General features: G+C 38.4%; 1 protein-coding gene across 3 annotated transcripts in view; it reads left to right on the top strand.

Moving 5' to 3' along the window:
- efna2a (ephrin-A2a) overlaps window positions 1–17,774 on the top strand; it is a 60,832-nt gene extending 43,058 nt beyond the window's left edge. Inside the window, exons 2-4 of one of the 3 annotated variants that reach the window (XM_081373478.1) lie at window positions 7,554–7,846; window positions 12,598–12,663; window positions 17,610–17,774. In XM_081373478.1, the coding sequence (XP_081229604.1) occupies window positions 7,554–7,846; window positions 12,598–12,663; window positions 17,610–17,644 (394 nt within the window). In that variant the 3' untranslated portion in view covers window positions 17,645–17,774. Of the gene's footprint in view, window positions 1–7,553; window positions 7,847–12,597; window positions 12,664–12,827; window positions 13,008–15,505; window positions 16,930–17,609 lie in introns of those variants that run through there. The other 2 variants (XM_081373476.1, XM_081373477.1) reach the window with 2 other exon arrangements.
- The last annotated feature ends 2,131 nt before the right edge of the window (window positions 17,775–19,905 follow it).

Genomic DNA, 19,905 nt, shown 5'->3' with positions numbered 1-19,905 from the left:
TCCAGTATCATGCAAAAGAGCGGACAAATCTCCTGGTTGTGACTTCCGTACGTGAAAGCTCATAATTTCACGTTTAAAATGATTACGGCCCCTGCGAGGCTGCACAGGCTCCCCGCTGGCATGTCGCTCTCTATTCGGTGCCGGAGCTAGCCGTGCAAACCGAGCTGCCTAACAATGAGTCAAATATTAGGACCGACACTGCCTGTGGTAAGATGCCACACTCCCGATCCGGTAATTGTATTCAAAAGTATTATTTCTTCCCATGGAGATGCTGCAGTATCCCTGCTGTGTTTCTGTCTGAGCGGAGGGGAATAATGAGGCCGGCTGTATGCTGCAAGGGGGCTGTGGACGGCCTTCATCATCAGGATGGGTCGCTCCCTCCAGAGCCCGGGAGCCTGACTGCAGATTTTTGCCATTGTGACCAGAGGCAGACTTACGATCCAGACGCCATCTATCATACAGCAGCTTGCTAAAGCAGTCAATGGCCCTGATTAATCACTTCGGCCAAGCATTGCTGATTGAGTCTGGATATTAGGGCTTTATTTTATTTTTTTACGCCCTTTATCAATGCCACGTAATAGATTAGATTGCATAGTGCCTGAATTCAGTCACTCGCTGTGATGTGTGTTGCAAAGTCATTTAGAATCTTTCTAGAAAATGTCAGTAATTGCTCGATAAAAGAAACGTAAAATCTTAATACACACTTTCCAAGTTCTTAGAAATGCTCTCATGGTATGGTTTTGAAAAGCTTCTATACCATTTTATAGGAAAGATTTAATTAACGACTTTAAAAATGTCATGTGGTGTGATCAAGTAAATAGAATTTCCTCTTATTAAACATATTTTCCTCAAACCATACATGTGTACACAAGTACATGTGACACATTTTATTGATTATTTAAAATATATACAGTGGTGGCCAAAATTATTAGAATGGTAAGATTTTTTAATGCTTTAAAAGAAGTCTCTTCTGCTCAGCAAGGCTTCATTTATTTAATCCAAAATACAGCAAAATCTAAAATAACTGTTTTCTATTTGAATATATTTTAAAATGTAATTTATTTCTGTGATCAAATTTGAATTTCAGCATCATTACTCCACTATTCAGTGTCACATGATCCTTCAGAAATCATTCTAAAGTAAAAATGATTTCATTTTTGATAAATGCTGTTCTTTTGAACTTTCTATTCATCAAATAATCCTGAAAAAAATTGCACACAACTGTTTTCAACATTGATAATAATAATAAATGTTTCTTGAGCATCAAATCATCATATTGTAATGATTTCTGAAGGATCGTGCAGACTGGAGTAATGATGCTGAAAATTCAGCTTTACCAACACAGAAATAAATTGCATTTTAAAATATTTCACAATATTGCTGTTTTTGGATCAAATAAATGAAACCTTGGTGAGCAGAAGAGACTTCTTTTAAAACATTTTAAAAAATCTTACTGGTCTAATCATTTCGTAACATTGAATATATTTAATAATATTGACATTTTTTATTACAAAGAAAATATAGAAATATTAGTTTGTAAATATTTAATATATTAAAGTATTGAGAAGTATTTTTTCTTTGCAAATGTCATTATTTATTCATAAATATAATTTAGCCTTGCCTTGTCATAATGTCATGAGGTCAAATGATCTGATGATTTTTGAGACATTTATTGACCTTGACACACAGCCATGAGGCGTTCTCTATGATATCGCTTGTTATCAGTTTGATTGTGCTGATTTAAAATGATGTATCAACCTTATGAAGTACCCTGGAAACAGCAGCCGTGTTGACATCATCATGGAGGCTAGATCTGGCCCTCTCATCCAGCATGGCTGTCATTTGGGGAAACTTGTTCAGAATGGCAGCACTCTCTCTCTCTCTCTCTCTCTCGCTGTCCCTTTCTCTTTCTGTTTTGGCAGCGTCAGTACATCCTCGCTCCTCTTGACATAACAAGGTCCGGTTCCCAAGCCCCTGCATCAGATGCGGGCAGCAGATAGCCCCAGCGATAAGTGGCTTTTCTCCTCTCTTTTATCTCGCATGGAAGAGCTTTGCCTTGGAGCTTTGCATTCACAACATTGTGGCAGCCCTTTGCTTTTCCATATCATTAAAAGCCCCCAGTGTCTAGCAGGGCTGGCATGATGGCAAAAGGCCTGCTTGTGGCAAGAACACAATAAGTGGGGCTGGAAAGCCTCCAGAATCACATCGTACCGAACCGCAGCAATGCCTCACAATGTGTAACGCAAGTGTGTGTAATGCCAGAGTTTCGGCTCCACCACCTTTGGATTTACAGCAGTGTGTGCGTGCATGTGCCTCAAGTGATCCTTCGGTACAAAGACTCGGGGAAAATAGTATGCAAGACTTCTGCGAGGCTTAAAGAAATGCTCACATGCTGCCATCTTCACTATTAATAGCAAAATTTGCAGATTTACTGAACTCTGCCATAGAATATGTACTTGCTTAATGTGTGTGTTTGTGTGTGTGTGTGTGTGCGTGTGTATGAAATGTTTTTAGAAATGCATTATTTCCGTTTTTTTGTTTTTTTTTACCAAACTTTTGAATCTTTGAATTGTTCTAAGTGATTTACATAGAATTAAATCCATTTCTAACCAATCATGTGCAACCACCATGGATGATGACATTTGACCCTTACCTATAACTCTAAATGTTTGTCTGACTTTATGTCATTGTGTATTTGTAGCAATTTAAATTCAACATGATTGATGAAAGTTGGGAAGTATTCTATTAAACTGAAATCTCTCAAAACACAGTATTTTGATAAAAGAAGAAGAAAATTGAGAATAATTATTTTCTTGTTCACAAAGATGTTTTTCTCCTTTGGGATTGAATTATTTATGCATAAACATATTTAGAAGTTATTCTACCAGCGCATTTATGTCCTTCACAAAGCTTGTGTGTGCAACGTTTACAATTTTCTCAAATGTTGTTTACCAGAATATGAATGTTCAGCTCCGGTATTGTTGCATATTTTCTCCGATTGTGACACTTTAGATCCATCGAGCTCTCTGTCTAAAAGCAGCCTCAGATACTTGAATGTGAAGATCTTCTGAATATCAAAGTTGTAAGAGACAAAGGGAAGACGACAGCAGGTGAATGAGGAGCGGCATGCTGTGAGGAACTGAAGAGTGTTTGTTTAGAATTCTCCATGATGCTCCGCCTATTTGGGAAAGCAGAGAGATGTGCGTGCGTGTGTATGTACGTGAGAGAGAGATCTTTTGATATTTCTGAGCACGAGCGTCAGTCTGTTTATGATTCAGCTGTCTCCTCATCATGTCTGTTAACACTCGCCCCCCCCCCCACCACCACCACCACCTCCCGAACCACCGTAAAAAAAAAAATCCATTTATTGTGCAATCCCGCGTTTGCCGTTAGAACCAATCCTCAGTTATTTTTAATGAGGTTATGGAAGCCACTGTAAATTCACAAATCGATATTTCACCATGAACCATAAACAAGTTCCTGATGTGCTTTGGGAGAGTTTGAGAAGGTCAGACTCAACAGGAGAAATGTGTTCCTGGAAAGATTGTGAAGGATGAGTTTCACGCACACACACACACACGAGGTTGTGATCCCTCAACATCTGGGATGTTCTGCTCAAACTGATATATGTCCCCTCTGTAATCTGTTCATGCTTGATTAGAAAGAAATATCTCCGCAGCGTTTATGTTGAAGGTCAGGAGCTCCAAACTTTCTGGAGATTTATTCCTTTTGATAGTATAAACAAGTGATTAGACAAACAAGTCACTTGGACTTGTTTGAAAGGACCTAAAATACATTTGTCCGCTTAATGTAAACGTGGCTGAAGAAAGATGGAATTGAGGTAACAGTTTGGGAGTGTGGCTAATCTACAACAGGTGGACCCGATTTCGACTGTGAGAGCTGAATTACAGTAACATATCCAGAGATGTTCCGCCGCATGGAAGTAATTTACGGCACGTTTAATGGCGCGCGGGTATTTGTGTGTGTGTAAATGTGACTGCAAACATCTGAAAGAGCCATTAATCGAGGGCAAAACAAGCTGCCTTTAGAAAAGCATGATGTGGGCTGCACTGTGAGGAAATCACCGTGCCAAGAGTTTGTCTTGTTAAAGGACAGACAGGCAGGTGCTGTAGAGGGCAGCTTGTGAAGATGAGAGCACAGGACCTCATATACTGAACACTGAAGGCTTGCCTAGGCCTGTCACGATAACAAATTTTGCTGGACGATAAATTGTCCAAGAAATTATCGCGATAAACGATAATATTGTTGTTCTGAGACCATTTTAATTTAATATAATTATAATGGCATAATAATGCAGGTACACCTTTTCAACGATCTATAAACTTTTATTTCTAAAGAATATTAAACATTGAAAACGGAAAACATTTTAAATATCCAAAAAAATTAACAAAACAACCAAAAACAATGTAAAATGCAATGGACTCTTAGTGTCTGTTAACAAAATAAATGTCTGTTAATAAATAAAATGGATGTAAACAAAATTGCACTTCAAAAAATATTAAACATTAGGCTTTAGACATTAGGCATAAATAGTGATACATTCCATAACAGGCAAAACTGACAGTTAGGACCTTTGTAAACAAATAAACAAAAAGCCTCAACAAGCCATATCGCACAATTTTGCACTGTTACTCCTGTTACTTTGTCCTCCTGTTAGCTTTGTCAAGTGATTGTGTACTGTCGGGAAGACGGAGACGCACTTTATTGCGTGTATGCTACGCACTGAAAATACTTGGTTAGGATTAGGGGTGAGGAGTGCGTGCGTATTACACGCCATTTGAGCGTATCATATGCACGCAAAAACTATTTTTGGCGTATAAATGGCACGAGAAATAACATTCGTGTTATAGATACGCATTTTCATGTGATCGGGCTCGCTGTCGCAACTCACAACTAGGCTAGCGTCTTCTCTCTCTCCCGGCAGTAGCCGCAAACAGTCCCGCTGGCGCTTTCCCATACAAAGACCATGTGACTGACAACAAAGAGGGTTCACTCCTCCTATACGCTAAAGAACCGAGCGAGAGTGGTCATCCAGTCTCTTTGGTAGAGAGAGAGAGAGACGAGGAAAACAAACAAGCATGCAAATGGAATTATCGCGGCCGGAAAAATTATCGAGCTCATTTTTTTTATCGTGCGATTAATTGACTTATCGACTATCGCGACAGGCCTAGGCTTGCCTGATGGTCCTTCCTCGCTTACAGAGGTGCAAGTGCTTTCTGCTGTTTTCACTTAGATACGTGGCGTTCTATAAAAAAGGAAGGTTCATAGAGTAGTTCACATGTGACACTTTTAGAAAATATTGTGCTCTTGGTTAAATTTCAGTTATTCAGTGCAGTTTGAAAAATCATTGTCTTGTTTTGTTTTCCAGTACAAATTTCGAAACATTCATGAAACAAAATGCATTCATGGATGCATCTCACGAAAACATGGTTTGGTCATATTTCACCCTAAAAGAAAAAGGAAATGCACACACACTGAATATATATTCAAATGTTTGGGGTCAGTAAGATTTTTTATTTGATATTATTACAATTAGAAATAACCTTTTTTTATTGTAATATATCTTAAAGTGTAGTTTCTTCCTGTGATGGCAAAGCTGAATTTTCACATGATCCTTCAGAAATCATTCTAATATGCTGATTTGGTGCTCAAAAAACATTTCTGATTATTATCATTGTTAAAAACAGTTGTGCTACTTAATATGGAAACCATGATACATTTTTTTCCAGGATTTCTAGAAAGCAGAAAGTTCAAATGTAGGGCATTTACTTGAAATAGAAATCTCTTGTAACATTATTAATGTCTTTGATGTCACGTTTGATCAGTTTAATGCAAAAATATATGAAGCCCCGCCCCTTTTCAGCGTTGCGCTTATTGTCTTTTGTCTTTCGGTTTGTATTTCCACAGCGATCTTAAGAATTTATGAATGAACTGCCTGTTTTAAAATCTTCCCGGTCTACTGATATATGTTAGGCATCTGCTTTAAACATTACAATGCTTGTGATAACTTTCATTAACTCTACAATAAGTAAATCCACTTCACCAGCTAATTACTCTTCCATAGCGATGCCATAGAAATACATAGAGCTACCGCTAAAACGGAAGTTCAAAGACAATATTCTAAAGATGGCTGCGTAATTGTTTCTCTGGCGCATAAGGTCTATATATTTAGCGTGTGTGTGTGTGTGTGTGTGTGTGTGTGTGTGTGTGTGTGTGTGTGTGTGTGTGTGTGTGTGTGTGTGTGTGTGTGTGTGTGTGTGTGTGTGTGTGTGTGTGTGTGTGTGTTCGCGTGTGTGTGTGTGTGTGTGTGTGTGTGTGTGTGTGTGTGTGTGTGTGTGTGTGTGTGTGTGTAGATGTTTCACATCTGAGTTTGCAAGCTTTGTTGTTCTTTTAAAATTCACTACTGTAATACAAACACAAAAACAATGCTTTTATTTGTATTACGGTAATTAAAATCAGTACAGTAAATACAGCCATGTTGTACACTACAATATAAAAAAATCCATTGCATTAGTGACATTTTTTGCATTATAATTCTAAAAAATATCTTTGTTTTTTCGATAAAAGATGACCCTGACATATCCATGCCAAACAAAATTGCTTTAAGGCAGTGAGACTTGTTTTCAAAAAAAAATATGTCTTTAAAAAGTGTCTTATCTTGTTCCATTTGGCACATTTGTTACTTGTTTTAAGCATAAAAACCTCAATACATCTATTGTTTTATTTTTTATTTTGTCAACTACAATTTATTTTTCAGTCAAAGGCATATACTCACAGGACTCTGACAACACAGTACTGTCACACACTTTCGCAGCCTCTGTAGGTCACACTGACTTTCAAACTGATTCACTCATGCTATCTTTTGCCTCTCCACCCGTTCTCTCTCCCTCTCCCTCTCCCTTCTTTTTTCTTACACTCTGAGAGCTGCATTTTCATGAAACGCACACTATATAGAGAGAAAATCAAATGCGAAGCATGAAAAATTCTTTTATGGTGCCAGTGTGGTTCAAAGCTTGGATTAAGGGTGGAATTTAATATGAAGTTGATGATTTATATGACAAGCTCAACTCACTGACTAAATTTGTGTTTTTTGTGAATATAATCAACATTTTCATTGATAAATGTTGCTACTGCACTAACCCAAAAATATGAAGGCAAAACTAAGTTGTTTTTTAAGAGGTCTATTTTAGGCCCTAGTCAAAGATTTTTTTTTTTTTAAACATCCCCCTTCTCATTACAGTATTACATCGAGAGTTTGGTTTTCTGTGTGTTCTGGTTTGCCATTCTCTCTCTGCATAATGGTGACCTAGATAGAAAATATGCATTGTGGTTATTCATTCCAGCTTATTCTGTTGTGTTCCCTGTGATTTTCTGCCCAACAGATTTAGCCTTTGTGTGTTAAACATCGTTCTTTGCTGCTGTATGGTTTGAATGGAGGCCAAATGAAAACTGAACTAAAGAATATTCCAGTTGTCCCTGTAACAGGAGTTATGTCAGTCATCCTAATCTAATGCTCTGACTCTCCGTTGCAGGTTCTGGCAGGGCGAATACACGGTGGCCGTGAGCATCAACGACTACCTGGATGTGTACTGTCCGTACTACGAGAGCCCTCAGCCTCACAGTCGCATGGAGCGCTACATCCTTTTCATGGTGAACCATGATGGTTACCTTACCTGTGAGCACCGCATGAGGGGCTTCAAACGGTGGGAGTGTAACCGGCCCCAGAGTCCCGACGGACCCCTGCGCTTCTCTGAGAAGTTCCAGCTCTTCACCCCCTTCTCACTTGGTTTTGAGTTTCGGCCTGGGCACGAGTACTATTACATATGTAAGTGTGTGCACGTTTCAGAAGTGGCTTGTGGTAAACTTCTAAAATGAGAAGTCAAAGTCGACTCAATGTTGCAGTGGTTCTCAACCTTTTTTACTCTCCATTGTGCCCGTCCCCAACAGTATTCGAAGGCCTAACACTTTTAGTTTCTGTAAATTAAATTTTAGGATTCCAGAAGATTTCAAAACTGAATGTTCTTAAACCAGTGAAACCATTGTGATTCACTGGATAAGGATTAGGATTTTTTTACCCTCAATTTCTACCCAATTTAAGATTTTGTTTATTTACCTAGATTTGTCTAGAAATCACACTTTCAAAATTATATTTCGCTAGTACTGGTCTCTCTTCACTGGCTTCCAGTCAAATATTGTATCCAGTTTAAAGCATTATTGTTTGTTTATAAAGGCCTCCACGGTTTGGCTCCTCCTTATATTTTTGATCTTCTTTCATTTCATCATACATTCCAGACACCTCCGATCAACCAGTAGTTTATGGTTGATTGTTCCCAGGAAATGTCTTAAACTGAAAAGAGATCGTGCCTTTTCAGTGGCTGCTCCACAGCTCTGGAATAATCCCTTCTGAAAACTCATCTATTTATTACTGCATATAGTCATAAGTAGGTCCAATGGTATACTTTGTACATTGCATGTGATTGTTTTGATTTCTAGTTTTAATATTATTTTCTTAACTTTATACAGCACTTGTTGTTTTTAAATGTGCTTTATAAATAAATGTGACTGACTTGACTGACACTTTTAAAATTAGGCTACCACATGAGTGTTATTTTAGCATTAATTATTATTTTACATTTTCAGTTTTAACTCTTCATTTTTAATTATTTTGTTATGTGCTTGGTCAAATAACCTATTCCACTTATTCACTTATTACAGCACTGCCTCACTTAAGTTTTCCAAGATAGTGTGAACCAGTCGTTGTGGAGGTTAAATTAAAATAAGAAATATCTTGTTTGTGCGTGTTTTGGCTTATTTTAAATAATTTAGTCATCTTGAGATTGCAGAGTTTTCTGGGAGGCCCTGGTTAAGAACCACTACACTGCGGCTTATTTATTTAGGACAAAAAAGCTCCATTTACATGTGATGTTTACATAGTTTTGAGGTAAAAGGAACATCATTGTATATTTTATATAATGCTATTATAATTTTTATTGATATCATAATACATAAAGGCCTGGCTTCACGACAGGGCTTAGATTAGGCCTTAGTTTAATTAGGACATTTAAGTAGCTTTTATAAACATGCCTTAGAAAAAAACATTACTGTTTTGCATCTAGGGACAAAACAATGGCACTGACATATTTTAAGACATGTCAGTATAAGTTGTTTCCAGTTAAAATAACTCAACATGCATTTTAGTCTGGGACTAGGCTTAAGCCTTGTCTGTGAAACCAGGGGAAATATTAGGCCTACTTATTAAATCCAAGTCTCAAAAGAGGTACATCTTTAATTAAATTATATCTGAGTAGTTACTATACGTAATTTGAACATGAGTTGTTTTCTTTGTAATTACTTTGTTTCCACCAGTTTGACCCATTCGTGTGGATATGTGGACTGACTGTGAACATGACAGGCCGGCATTATCGCATTGACAGGGTCAATCAGCCAATCACAGAGACTTTCTGTGACTTTTCAGACTCCCTTTACGTTCAGCATTCATTGGAATCTCTGAGAACACAATGAGCTCCAGGGAAGCAAAAGAGACGCTGCCTAACTCTGAAACCTCAGCTGGTGGACCTGAGAAAAATCAGTGTTTTACGCACAGTTTGAGCTTGTATTTCACACTATTTGTTTTGTTTTTTGTTTTTTCTTCCATCCTCGGGCAGAACGTTCTAAAGTTACAGGGCATTTAGAAAGACGCGGACAGTTTGTGAAAGAAATAGAAATGCTGAAATAGAGATGCTTTAATCTCAAAAGCTTTAGCTTTTCCTAAATGAACAAACATCCAACAGCTCATTCCCATTATCCTCACAAAGCTTTAAACTGGTGTGTTCAAATGGAAAACTTGTCCTTCAAGCATTTGTTTTACTCTCCTCTAGTGAAGACAATTTAGTGTGGCTAAACCAAATTAAAAGTAGACATTAAACAAAAAACATCATTTTTTTTGTACTTCAACCGCCTAGCTGTTTTAATATGATAACATGAAAGACTTTTATCAGTAAGATGCCGGGAGAAAACAGGGAGCGGCAAGCAAATCAATAATTTATATGGTAATTACAATTCCTGACATGGGAGGCTGTGTCGCGGGCAGATGTGGCTGGGCCGGGAGCCACCTGTGTACAGTACAGAGAGTCTGGTGACTTTGAGCTCTCGCCGGCTTTGTGTCGCAGAACCGCACTGTCCATCAGCAGCCATTCGCACAGCGGCCCGGACGGGCCTTCCTTTCTCCCATGGAGATTGCCAAAGATCCTACATGCTTTTCATTTGACTGCTGATTATTCCCTGATTGACAGCTCAGACTGAAAGGGAGCGAAGCAGGCGCGGAGGGGGCGTCGTTCTGAGTCAACATCCCCTCCGCCCAAGCCCCCCTAAATCAGCAGGGCGTAGCGCTGCTTATCATAAACGCCGCAGTGTTGTCTCCGTGCACTAGAGAGAGAGGGAGAGAGAGATGCCATAATAAGCAGGCAAAAAAGTTCAAAGATACCCTTCAACTCTGTGTTTCTGCCCCCAAACTAATTTTTAATGCATCTGCCTCGCAGCTCCCAGCCAGGTCCTGCATTGTGAAGGCTTTTGTTTCAGGCTGAAGGGTCAGGGCTGGAAAAGGCCTTCGGACACCCCCGCTCCCCCACCAAGACGGCCCCATTCAGCACCCCAGCCGCTCCCTGAGAGGATTGTTTGGTTACCGGCAGCTCTATGGGCGTCATGGTCCCTTGGGGGATTGATGCTTTGAGGCAGGGTCGGTGGGGTCAGCGATGAGAGATGGATCTGAGAGGTTATCACGGGGAAGTGGGGGCTGATCTCGATTGTCTGCTCGTAAAAGAACACGTCCATCAGACCTGGTCAGACTTAACCCCCGGACTACCATCTCTCCGCCCGTATTGATCGGCTGTGATGACATCTTGACAGGCGTCTTCTACACAGCTGCCGGCGGTTGAGGTTGGGTGCTCTCCAATGAACCTAGGATCCGGTGTGCTGGGCATGCCACAAGAATACACAATGACCTGGGGGGAGGGTTGTTCAGGTTGAAGATGACGAACTCAAGACCAGGGTTGGATTTTTTTCAGGGATCCACTGAAAATTTGAGTGGAAATTCAAAAGATATCTAGCAATGCTCTAATAGTGGTTAGAAAGAAAAGATGCATCGGCAACGTAATTTGTAAACATTTTCAAGATAATATTTGAATAATTTTAATACATTGTTGGCTTTAATATGGTGATAAAACTAGATACTAAATAAAAAAGGCAATAATTTCTTTTTGGAAACATCATGTTTCTCAATCACATTTAATTAGTTTAAAAAATAAATTACGAGTTTATTTTGGCTTATGAGTGTTCTCATTGGCTGCATGCTCATGTCTTGTTTTGTGTTAGCACATGGCTTGTGATTTGTTTTACTGGCCATGTGCTTGTGTTTTAGTCATGTTTGGTGTGAGCACATGGCTTGTCATGTATGTTTCCTCCGGTCAATTGTCTAACATAGGATATAGGCTTATTTATAAATAAAAAAAATGCTAGTAAATGGACTTGGTTCAAACATTCTGACACGCAACGGGAAGCATTCACGTGACTGGAAAGAAAGTGAGGCTTTGTTTTTCGTTGATCTGAAAACAATACGTGCTCCGGCACGGAGCTTCATGAGAAATTGCGCTGTGTACTCGATATGCGCTTTGAAGCTTCAGTGTTAAATGGAGAGAGAGAGAGAGAGAGAGAGAGAGAGAGAGAGAGAGAGAGAGAAGAAGAATTTTTTTTTTATGTTTTGGAAAGCCTCTCAGCAAGGCTGCATTTATTTGATCAAAAATAAGATCATTACAATTCAATTATTTTTTATACATTTCTATTTTAACACATGTTACTATTAAATTACTGTCACTTTTGGTCAATTGAAGGCATCCTAGCTGAATAAAAGTATTAACTTAAAAAAGGTCTTTCTGACCCCATATATATATAAACTTTCGTCATTTCTTGCCTGCATTCAGATGGGAATCTAGACCTCGTACTCACCAGCTTGAGAGGTACATTATGCTGTTTTCTTCGTGTGCTGGGTTTTCTTTGTGGACATTAGACTGCGGCCAAGTTCAAATAAATGATTTCACTCCCCCCTTCTTTCACACAAGACCCTATAAGGAAATAAGCAGGAGATGTGTTGTGTCTGGAGTACAGAGATGAATGAAGTAATCTGTCAGAAAGCTTGTGCCTGGGGAGCAGAGATGAACGGTGTTGCTGATGTTCTGGTGGAGCCGATCTGATGGTAGACTGCTGGCTGACTCAATAGTGACTCTTTGCTCTCAGGTCACTGAGTGCTATGTGGGGTAATTTGCTATGGGAACATTGCGTGTCGCAGGCCATTGTATATGAAGACACCAGGCTGGTGAAGGTCACAGCAGTTTCCCTGAAATGAAGAAAATCTCAGACTTTGTTCTTGATTTGGTTGTCAAGGGGTCAAACATTCACAAGCGTCACCTCACAACAGCAGGAGTAGAGGATCTTAAACCAGATTGATTCAATGTCTTGCTGAATGATTATGTTTGTCACAAGCACATTTAGCTCATTATTTCTCTTCTACTTCCTTTTCAACAGCCTCTCCTCATCCTAACCACGCTGGCAAGCCGTGTTTAAAGTTGAAGGTGTACGTGAAGCCTACAAGTAAGTCACGCTCTAACTGTTTCGCCCCGCCGGCGTAGAAAATAATATCCCCTCATGTCTACAGGCCAGCCTTCTGTTAGGCATAACAGGAATGCAATAATAAGCAGTGTTTGACACATTTTCCAGGAACATTTTGTTAATGAGATGTCATATTTATTTTCAAGCTGTGAGAATGTGTTCAAATGCAGTCTGCAGCTGCTGAGGTCTAATGGGAACGATTAGGACTATTGTGGATTTTACCTTCATTACTCACCAATGGAAACCCCAAAAATAAAAATTCAGCTATCATTTACGTAAGATGTATAACTTTCTTTTTTCTGTGGAATAAGAGATTTTGAGACATGTCTCAGTGTTGTTGTTTTTTTTCCCATACGATGAAAGTGATTTGTCACCAAAGACAATGTCTGGTGATTCAATTCAACATTATTCAAAACATTTTCTTTTGTGTCACCCAGAAGAAAGAAAATCATACTATCCCATTTATTGTTGGCAAATGCAGAATCCTGAAAAAATATTATCACAGTTTCCACAAAAATATTAGTCAGCACAACTGTTTTCAACATTGATAATAATAAGACATGATTCTTGAGCACAAAATAAGCATATTAGAATATCTATGTTTTGATCTTCGTTCTGAATCTGATCCAGTAGTTTTTGACAAAAACGTGATTTTCTCAGCTTTTTGCTCAAAATGTTGCTTTTTTTATGAAACTTGCCCACATTCAAGTGTTGATAAAAAAATAATGCATTAAGCTAGAGTAAAACATTTTCGTTTTTTAAGCAGAGGTGCTGTTCTTTCTTTTGATATATAGCCTGTTCAGATGTTCATACAACAAAATATTCTGGATGCCATGACATTTTTGTGAAAATGCTGGCAGTGACTGGTAATTTTTTATTTATTTTTAAACGCTGGGAAAGAGTTAAAATATATTAAAAATAGAACATTTAAAAATTTAAAGCTGCAGTCCGTAACTTTTTTGGGTTAAAAATTATCCAAAATAAAATTGAGCAAATACATAACCAGCCAGTGTTCAAAACTATCTGCTTGCCTTAGCTCGATTCAAAATGGTAAGCTTGTAATAATGTTTTTAATTCCAGTGGTACTGGTGGATCTCCGCAGGAAATTCAAGCATGTCTTTGCATCATTACGTCACATATGTACACATAAAGAAGGCGTCTCGGTTAGTAGGCTATATTGGGTGTGAGGATGTTGGAGGTGGAGAATTAGCCTTTTCTCACAGCACTTGATATAATTAAACTTATCAATTTGATGGTGGATCCAGAAAGGTTCAAACAGCAATCACCAGTGACAACTAGAGATTCACCCGTTGAAAATGCAAAAGAAGGGCCCATGCGAAAACAAGGAGAAATATCGGAAAGGCATTAAAGGTACAATATGTAACTTTTTTGCTTTAAAAATAGCAAAAATCACTATATCTATGTTATATATTTTTTTTAGTTGTGTACTTACATTATCCCGACTGTTTCAAACAACTTTCAAACCAGGAGAAATTTGTTATTTAATTCGAAGACACGTCCCGTTTCTTTATTTCCGTTTTGTCGCCGTCAATGGCGTCATATCCGCGTTGTCCCTGGTTTCCGCTCGTGCTGCCATAGCAACCAGAGCTATGAACCAGAGCCCTCTGATAGTAACCAAAGCGACAGACATGGACAAATGTGTAGTTCGCAATGTCTATTTGCACGCTGTTGTTGTTTCGTTCAAACATTATGGACCATGGCAAGCAGACTTTGGATAAAAAAGAACTAAAACAAGAATCAATATCAGCGTGGTGTTTTTGAGATGCTGAGAGCTCCCATAGACAGTATATAAATGAGAGCTCCACGTCCGAGACTTCGACCGCTCCTACATGTACTTTGTTAAACAGGTGAGCACATTTACATAAAACTAATCAATGTTATATAGTTCAACAATGATAAAATGTTAGAATATGACCTGTATGTTATTCTAATGTTGATCTAGCTTACTGCTAGTCTCATACAGACAAACTAACACATACATTTCAACACACTCAAATGCAGTTTAGTGTGATAGTGTAATGTTAGACCAAGTGAAACAGCGCTGCGTTACCTCACAAGTTTAATTTGTCTAATAAACTGACCTGTGAGTAGTAATTCTGCGTGTAGTTTGGTAGAATGAAATGTCCGTATTCAACCCACGTAAAGTTGATAATTCCGCAAATAACTGCAATTGCAGATTTCAAACAGAGGTGGCGACAAAGAGGAAAAACTATGGACTGTAGTTTTAAATGGTAATAATATTTCACAAGTTTTTTTATTTATTTTATTACTGTCTCCATGAGACTTCTTTTAGAAACATTTGGAGAAAAAATCATATCGACCCCAAACTTTTAAACAGTATTCCTGGTGCTTTGTCATTGCTAATTGTTTAGATCAGGGGAGTCCAAACTCGGTCCATGAGGGCCACTGTCCTGCAGAGTTTAGCTCCAACTTGCCTCAACACACCTGCCTGGAAGTTTGGTTTATAGACCTTGATTAGCTGGTTCAGGTGTGTTTAATTGGGGTTGGAGCTAAACTCTGCCAGACAGTGGCCCTCTAGGAGCAAGATTGGACGCCCATGGTTCAAAACAACAGTGTTCAAGCTCCATTTGGAAATACAGCGTTTATTCTAAATTCATTGGCACAGATATGTCAGGTTGGTGTAATCTATGAAAACCTTGTGTGAAATGTGAACCAGATCCTCTACCTCAGTAATTAAACTCTAATTAGGTCACTGCTGTGGGCCCCTGCTGCTTTGAGTAAAGGTATGCATTTCCTAGCGCTTCCTCTCCGTGTGCTGTCTCTCTGTGTTTGTGTGTTTCAGATGGTTCTGGCTATGAGTCTCCAGAGCCCTTCCTGACTGATCAGAGCCAGCGCTGCAAGGCCGACGGCCCGTGCCTAGCTGTGCTCCTGCTTCTGGCCTTTCTGCTGGCCCGCGTTTAAGAAGCTCCACCGCTGCCCAGACTGCCTACCGCTCTCCCTCCATCCATACTCCCTCAGGGAAGCCCTCTCATCCAGCCCCCCCGGCCCACAGGCTAACGCGCAGTCATCCTCTTTTTTTACTGAACGAGCTCCTCGCAGCTGATCCGAGGACAGAGACGTTCGCCCTGCTTAGCGGCTCATGTAAAGCAGTTGTGAGACTTAGACACCTGTCGTGGAATGTGACCTTTTATATATGCTGTAATGTAATCGAGGCTTGTATTCATGTGCCATTTTGTCACATTTCAGGGCATAGCAGTTTACAAAAGATTTCAGATTTCACTTATTTGGTTAGCTATAATGCCCCTCCCCCCCCCCACATCATTTTTACTCCATACTCAGCCCCTGTTTACCCAGAAATTAAGGGATTTTTCCCCCCAATAACAAATGACACCAAAGGACTCTCTTCAGAGTTTTAGTTTTATTTTCCGTTTGAAGGGAGAGAAGAAATGTGTTTTGTGGTAGCCAGCAGTTAGGGACTTAGTGTTAGACATTCACGTGCATGTGAAACACTGTGAAACAAACTGATCTTCTTACAAAAGTAACGATATATTTTTATTAGCAAAAAGGAAACAAAAGTAGACCTTCTAGCCACTCGTTCAGTGTACGGCTCAGCTGGTGGAGTTTGGATGAGACGCAGCCAAATGTCAGTGCTCACTGCTGGCCTTCGCCTCAAAACTATATGTCTACTGGCGGGACAAGGACACTGAATCTCCGAGATGAGAATAATCGCTTTGGTGCAAACCCAAATGCCGCTTAATAAAACTCTGCATTGTTTTTTCTTTCCAGCTCTGTGGGACAAACAAGCAATGAAACGCAGTGTGTGTTTCAAAAAATGATCTGTGAGGGTCAGGGACTAGCCACTTTTAATTCACCGACGCACGCACTGCGGGCATGGGCGAAAAGGAAATGGATTTTTTGTATTCTATTTCATGTTATTTTTGTAGCATTTAAAAGCAACATTAATTATTCATGTGATATGAGGAATGGTTTTAGTGGCGAAACAGTGTGTGAGTCAGCAGTCGGACGTATTCAGATGGGCCCACTCTCACTCTTACTGTTGTTATTGTGATCTTGTCAAACTGTATTCAGTATTTAAAGAGACAGAAAGCATTTCTTTCCATCTGATTTGATTGTGTCCTCTTTTTCATGTGACGTTTTGTACAGCCAACATGTTCTGTCGAACTGAAGAAACATGCAGAAATGAAAAACAAAAAAATAAAGCATTTTTGTCTACGAGATGTGAGAAAAGATGCATTGTCTAGAGTTGTCAAGTAGCATTTTGACTCAGCTTTGTATAGAATAGATGTTATATGAAATATTATAGATGAGCTCTGCAGACATTAATGCTAAAGGTGCTAAAAGGCCTTTTTGATTTTTTTTCTCCTCCCAAAATCAAACAACAAAACACAACACAGCACATATCTAAAAACTTATTTGTTTTGCTATGCACTGCTAAATTTTCCTGCTCCATAAAGTTTGATCCATTTTGTACAGTATCTAAAGATTGATTGTTAAGTAACTTTATGTAACTGACCATTATAGAAAATGATGTGCTTAAGAGAATACTTGATATTAAGACATATATTTTGAGATAAAAAACAGCTTTAGTACACCCTGTGTATGATTTGATTTTCACTTTTGTTCAAGGTGATTAAATCAGAAAATTATAAGAAACTTATAATTTTCTTCAACAAGGATGCATTTAATCCATCAAAAGTGACAGACATTTATAATGTTAAAAATATTTCTGTTTCAAATAAATGCTGTTCTTTTTTTTATGGGAAAAAAATCACAGTTTCCACAAAAATAGTAAGCAACTGTTTTTAACATAGGGAGTTAACTGAGGTTACAGTACTGTTTGTCTCGTTCTCTCGAACCCTCCCTTCCCCTCCCTCTCTCATCCATGATTCAACCATCATACCATCCCCTATTCTCTCCCCTTCCAGGTTGTTTCGGGGGGTCTCGGCCTACATTTAACTGAGATGATGCCCCCACTCTGAGTCTCCAGGCCACCAACACCAGATGTCCAGATCAACCTGACCACCATCCCTTTCCCATTCATCCTCTCCTTATTCATCCCTAACTTTCTTCAATAAATAATTCTCCAACATTCATGGTTGTGGCGTGGTGCTTGCTCGTGATTGATGATGATAAGAAATGTTTCTTGAGCAGCAAATCATCACGTTAGAATGATTTCTGAAGGATCATGTGACACTGAAGACTGGAGTAATGATGAAAACAGTTATTTTAAATGTTATGATAAGTCGCAATATTACTGTTCCACTGTATTTTTCTTTTACTGTATTATTTTACTGTATTGATTATCATTTATTGAATTGTAAGTTTTAGTCATTAATTTATACAAGTATAAACTACATTTTATAGAATATGTACTTCTATTATAACTCATAAAATGTCATTTAAAAATATAATAATTATAATAATACTGACAATAGATAAATCAAATGAATGCATCTTTTTTGAGCATAAGAGACTTCTTTCAAAAATATTTAAATATATTACCAACCCCAACTTCTGTACAGTAATGTATGCCATAATGTACTAAAAGCAAAATATCAGATTTAAAGTAATACTTGAAGTTATGAAAGTAAACAAAACAGAAACGTAGTACATTAGTTCAAAAATATTGCTATTTCCAATATTCCCCTGTATTTACACTATATCACTATAGCGAGTGCACATGTAGCTCCATTTATACCTTTTAATTTGAAAAACTCCTTTTGGCATTTGTTTTTTCCCACACAGATTGTGTTGCTTCATCTATATTAAATAAAATTTTTGTTTATTTTATGTTTTATTATTATTAATATTACTATTATTATTGTCATATACTTTGACCCTAACCTTTCCTTAAGCAATAGTTCACCCAAAAATGAAAACGCTGTCATCATTTACTCAACCTCAAGTTTTTCCAAACCTGTATTTCTTTCTTCTAAACAGAAAAGAAGATATTTTAAAGAATGTCAGTAACCAAACAGTTGATAAGCCCCATTGACATAAAGGTTTGAAACAGCTTGAGGGTGAGTAAATGATGACAGAACTGTTTTTTTGGGGTGAACTAACCCTTTAAAGGGAAGCTTTTAGCCCTGCTGTATAATTTTGGATTATTTTGTCCAATGTCCTGAAAGACCAGCCTCAGGAAATCTCTTACCTAAACCATGAAAAATGTGATTAAACATGTTTAATACTTTAGCAGAAGCTATTCAGCTTATTTTTACACAGACATTTAAGATGTGATTGCTTTGACGCTGTGTTTTCGGATGCGGGACGGATGGAATGAGTCATGGTCATACATGACTTGACATTCAGGCGGGTGTCTGCTGAGACCGGCTCTAGGCTTTGGCCTGGATGCTCATCCAACTATTAGGTGAGGGATCAGTAGCCTGGCTGGGCTCAGAAAAGTGAATGTCCTATCTGAATATTTTATGCAATGTAGACTATGATAAAAAATACATGCGCTAGAAAAGCATCAGTGCAGGATTTGCAGACTTGGAGATGGCGCTGCAAATGCAAACCAAACCGCCAGTTTGAGGCTGATGTTAGAGGCATTCAGAATGATTATTACTGATGATTAAAATGGCTAGTATAAATAGTGAGTAAAAGATTTATGTCTCAGGCCTACATATTCGGTCTGTGTCACAGCATGATGTGCCTTAAGCTGTCATTTGTAACAATAATTTGAGATAATTTTAATGAAATGTTAGACTCAATATAAGAAACACAGCATGCGTGTTACATGCTGATTTCCTCATGAAAAATAGCCGTTTGCTGCCCCCTTGTGAATGAGACCTTTTAGTAGCTACTCTTGGTCTGTTGAGTGTTTTGTATTGTCAAAGGTCATTCCTGCCACATATAAAACTAATCTCGCACAGAACTTTACTTTTGATTCATATTTCAAATGTTTAAAGGAATAGGCCACCCAAAAATGTCAATTTTGTCATCATTTTCTCACCCTCATCGTGTATTTCCAAACCTGTGCATTTCTTTCTTCTGGTGAACACAAAAGGAGATATTTTGAAGAGTGTTGATAACCAAAGAGTTTCAGTTCCTATTGACTTACATTACAACTTTTGTCCATGTAATGGAAGCCGATGGGGACCAAATTTCTTTGTTATCAACATCCTTCACATTATCGGAAGAATATATATCATCATTTACTCATAAGGGTGAGTAAATAACAGAATTGTAATTTTTGGATGGACGATTTCCTTTTAACCAATC

The sequence above is a fragment of the Scardinius erythrophthalmus genome, assembly GCF_964197995.2.
Source record: "Scardinius erythrophthalmus genome assembly, chromosome: 9".
Classification (NCBI taxonomy): Eukaryota; Metazoa; Chordata; class Actinopteri; order Cypriniformes; family Leuciscidae; genus Scardinius; species Scardinius erythrophthalmus.
This window is presented reverse-complemented; position numbering and strand designations above follow the sequence as displayed.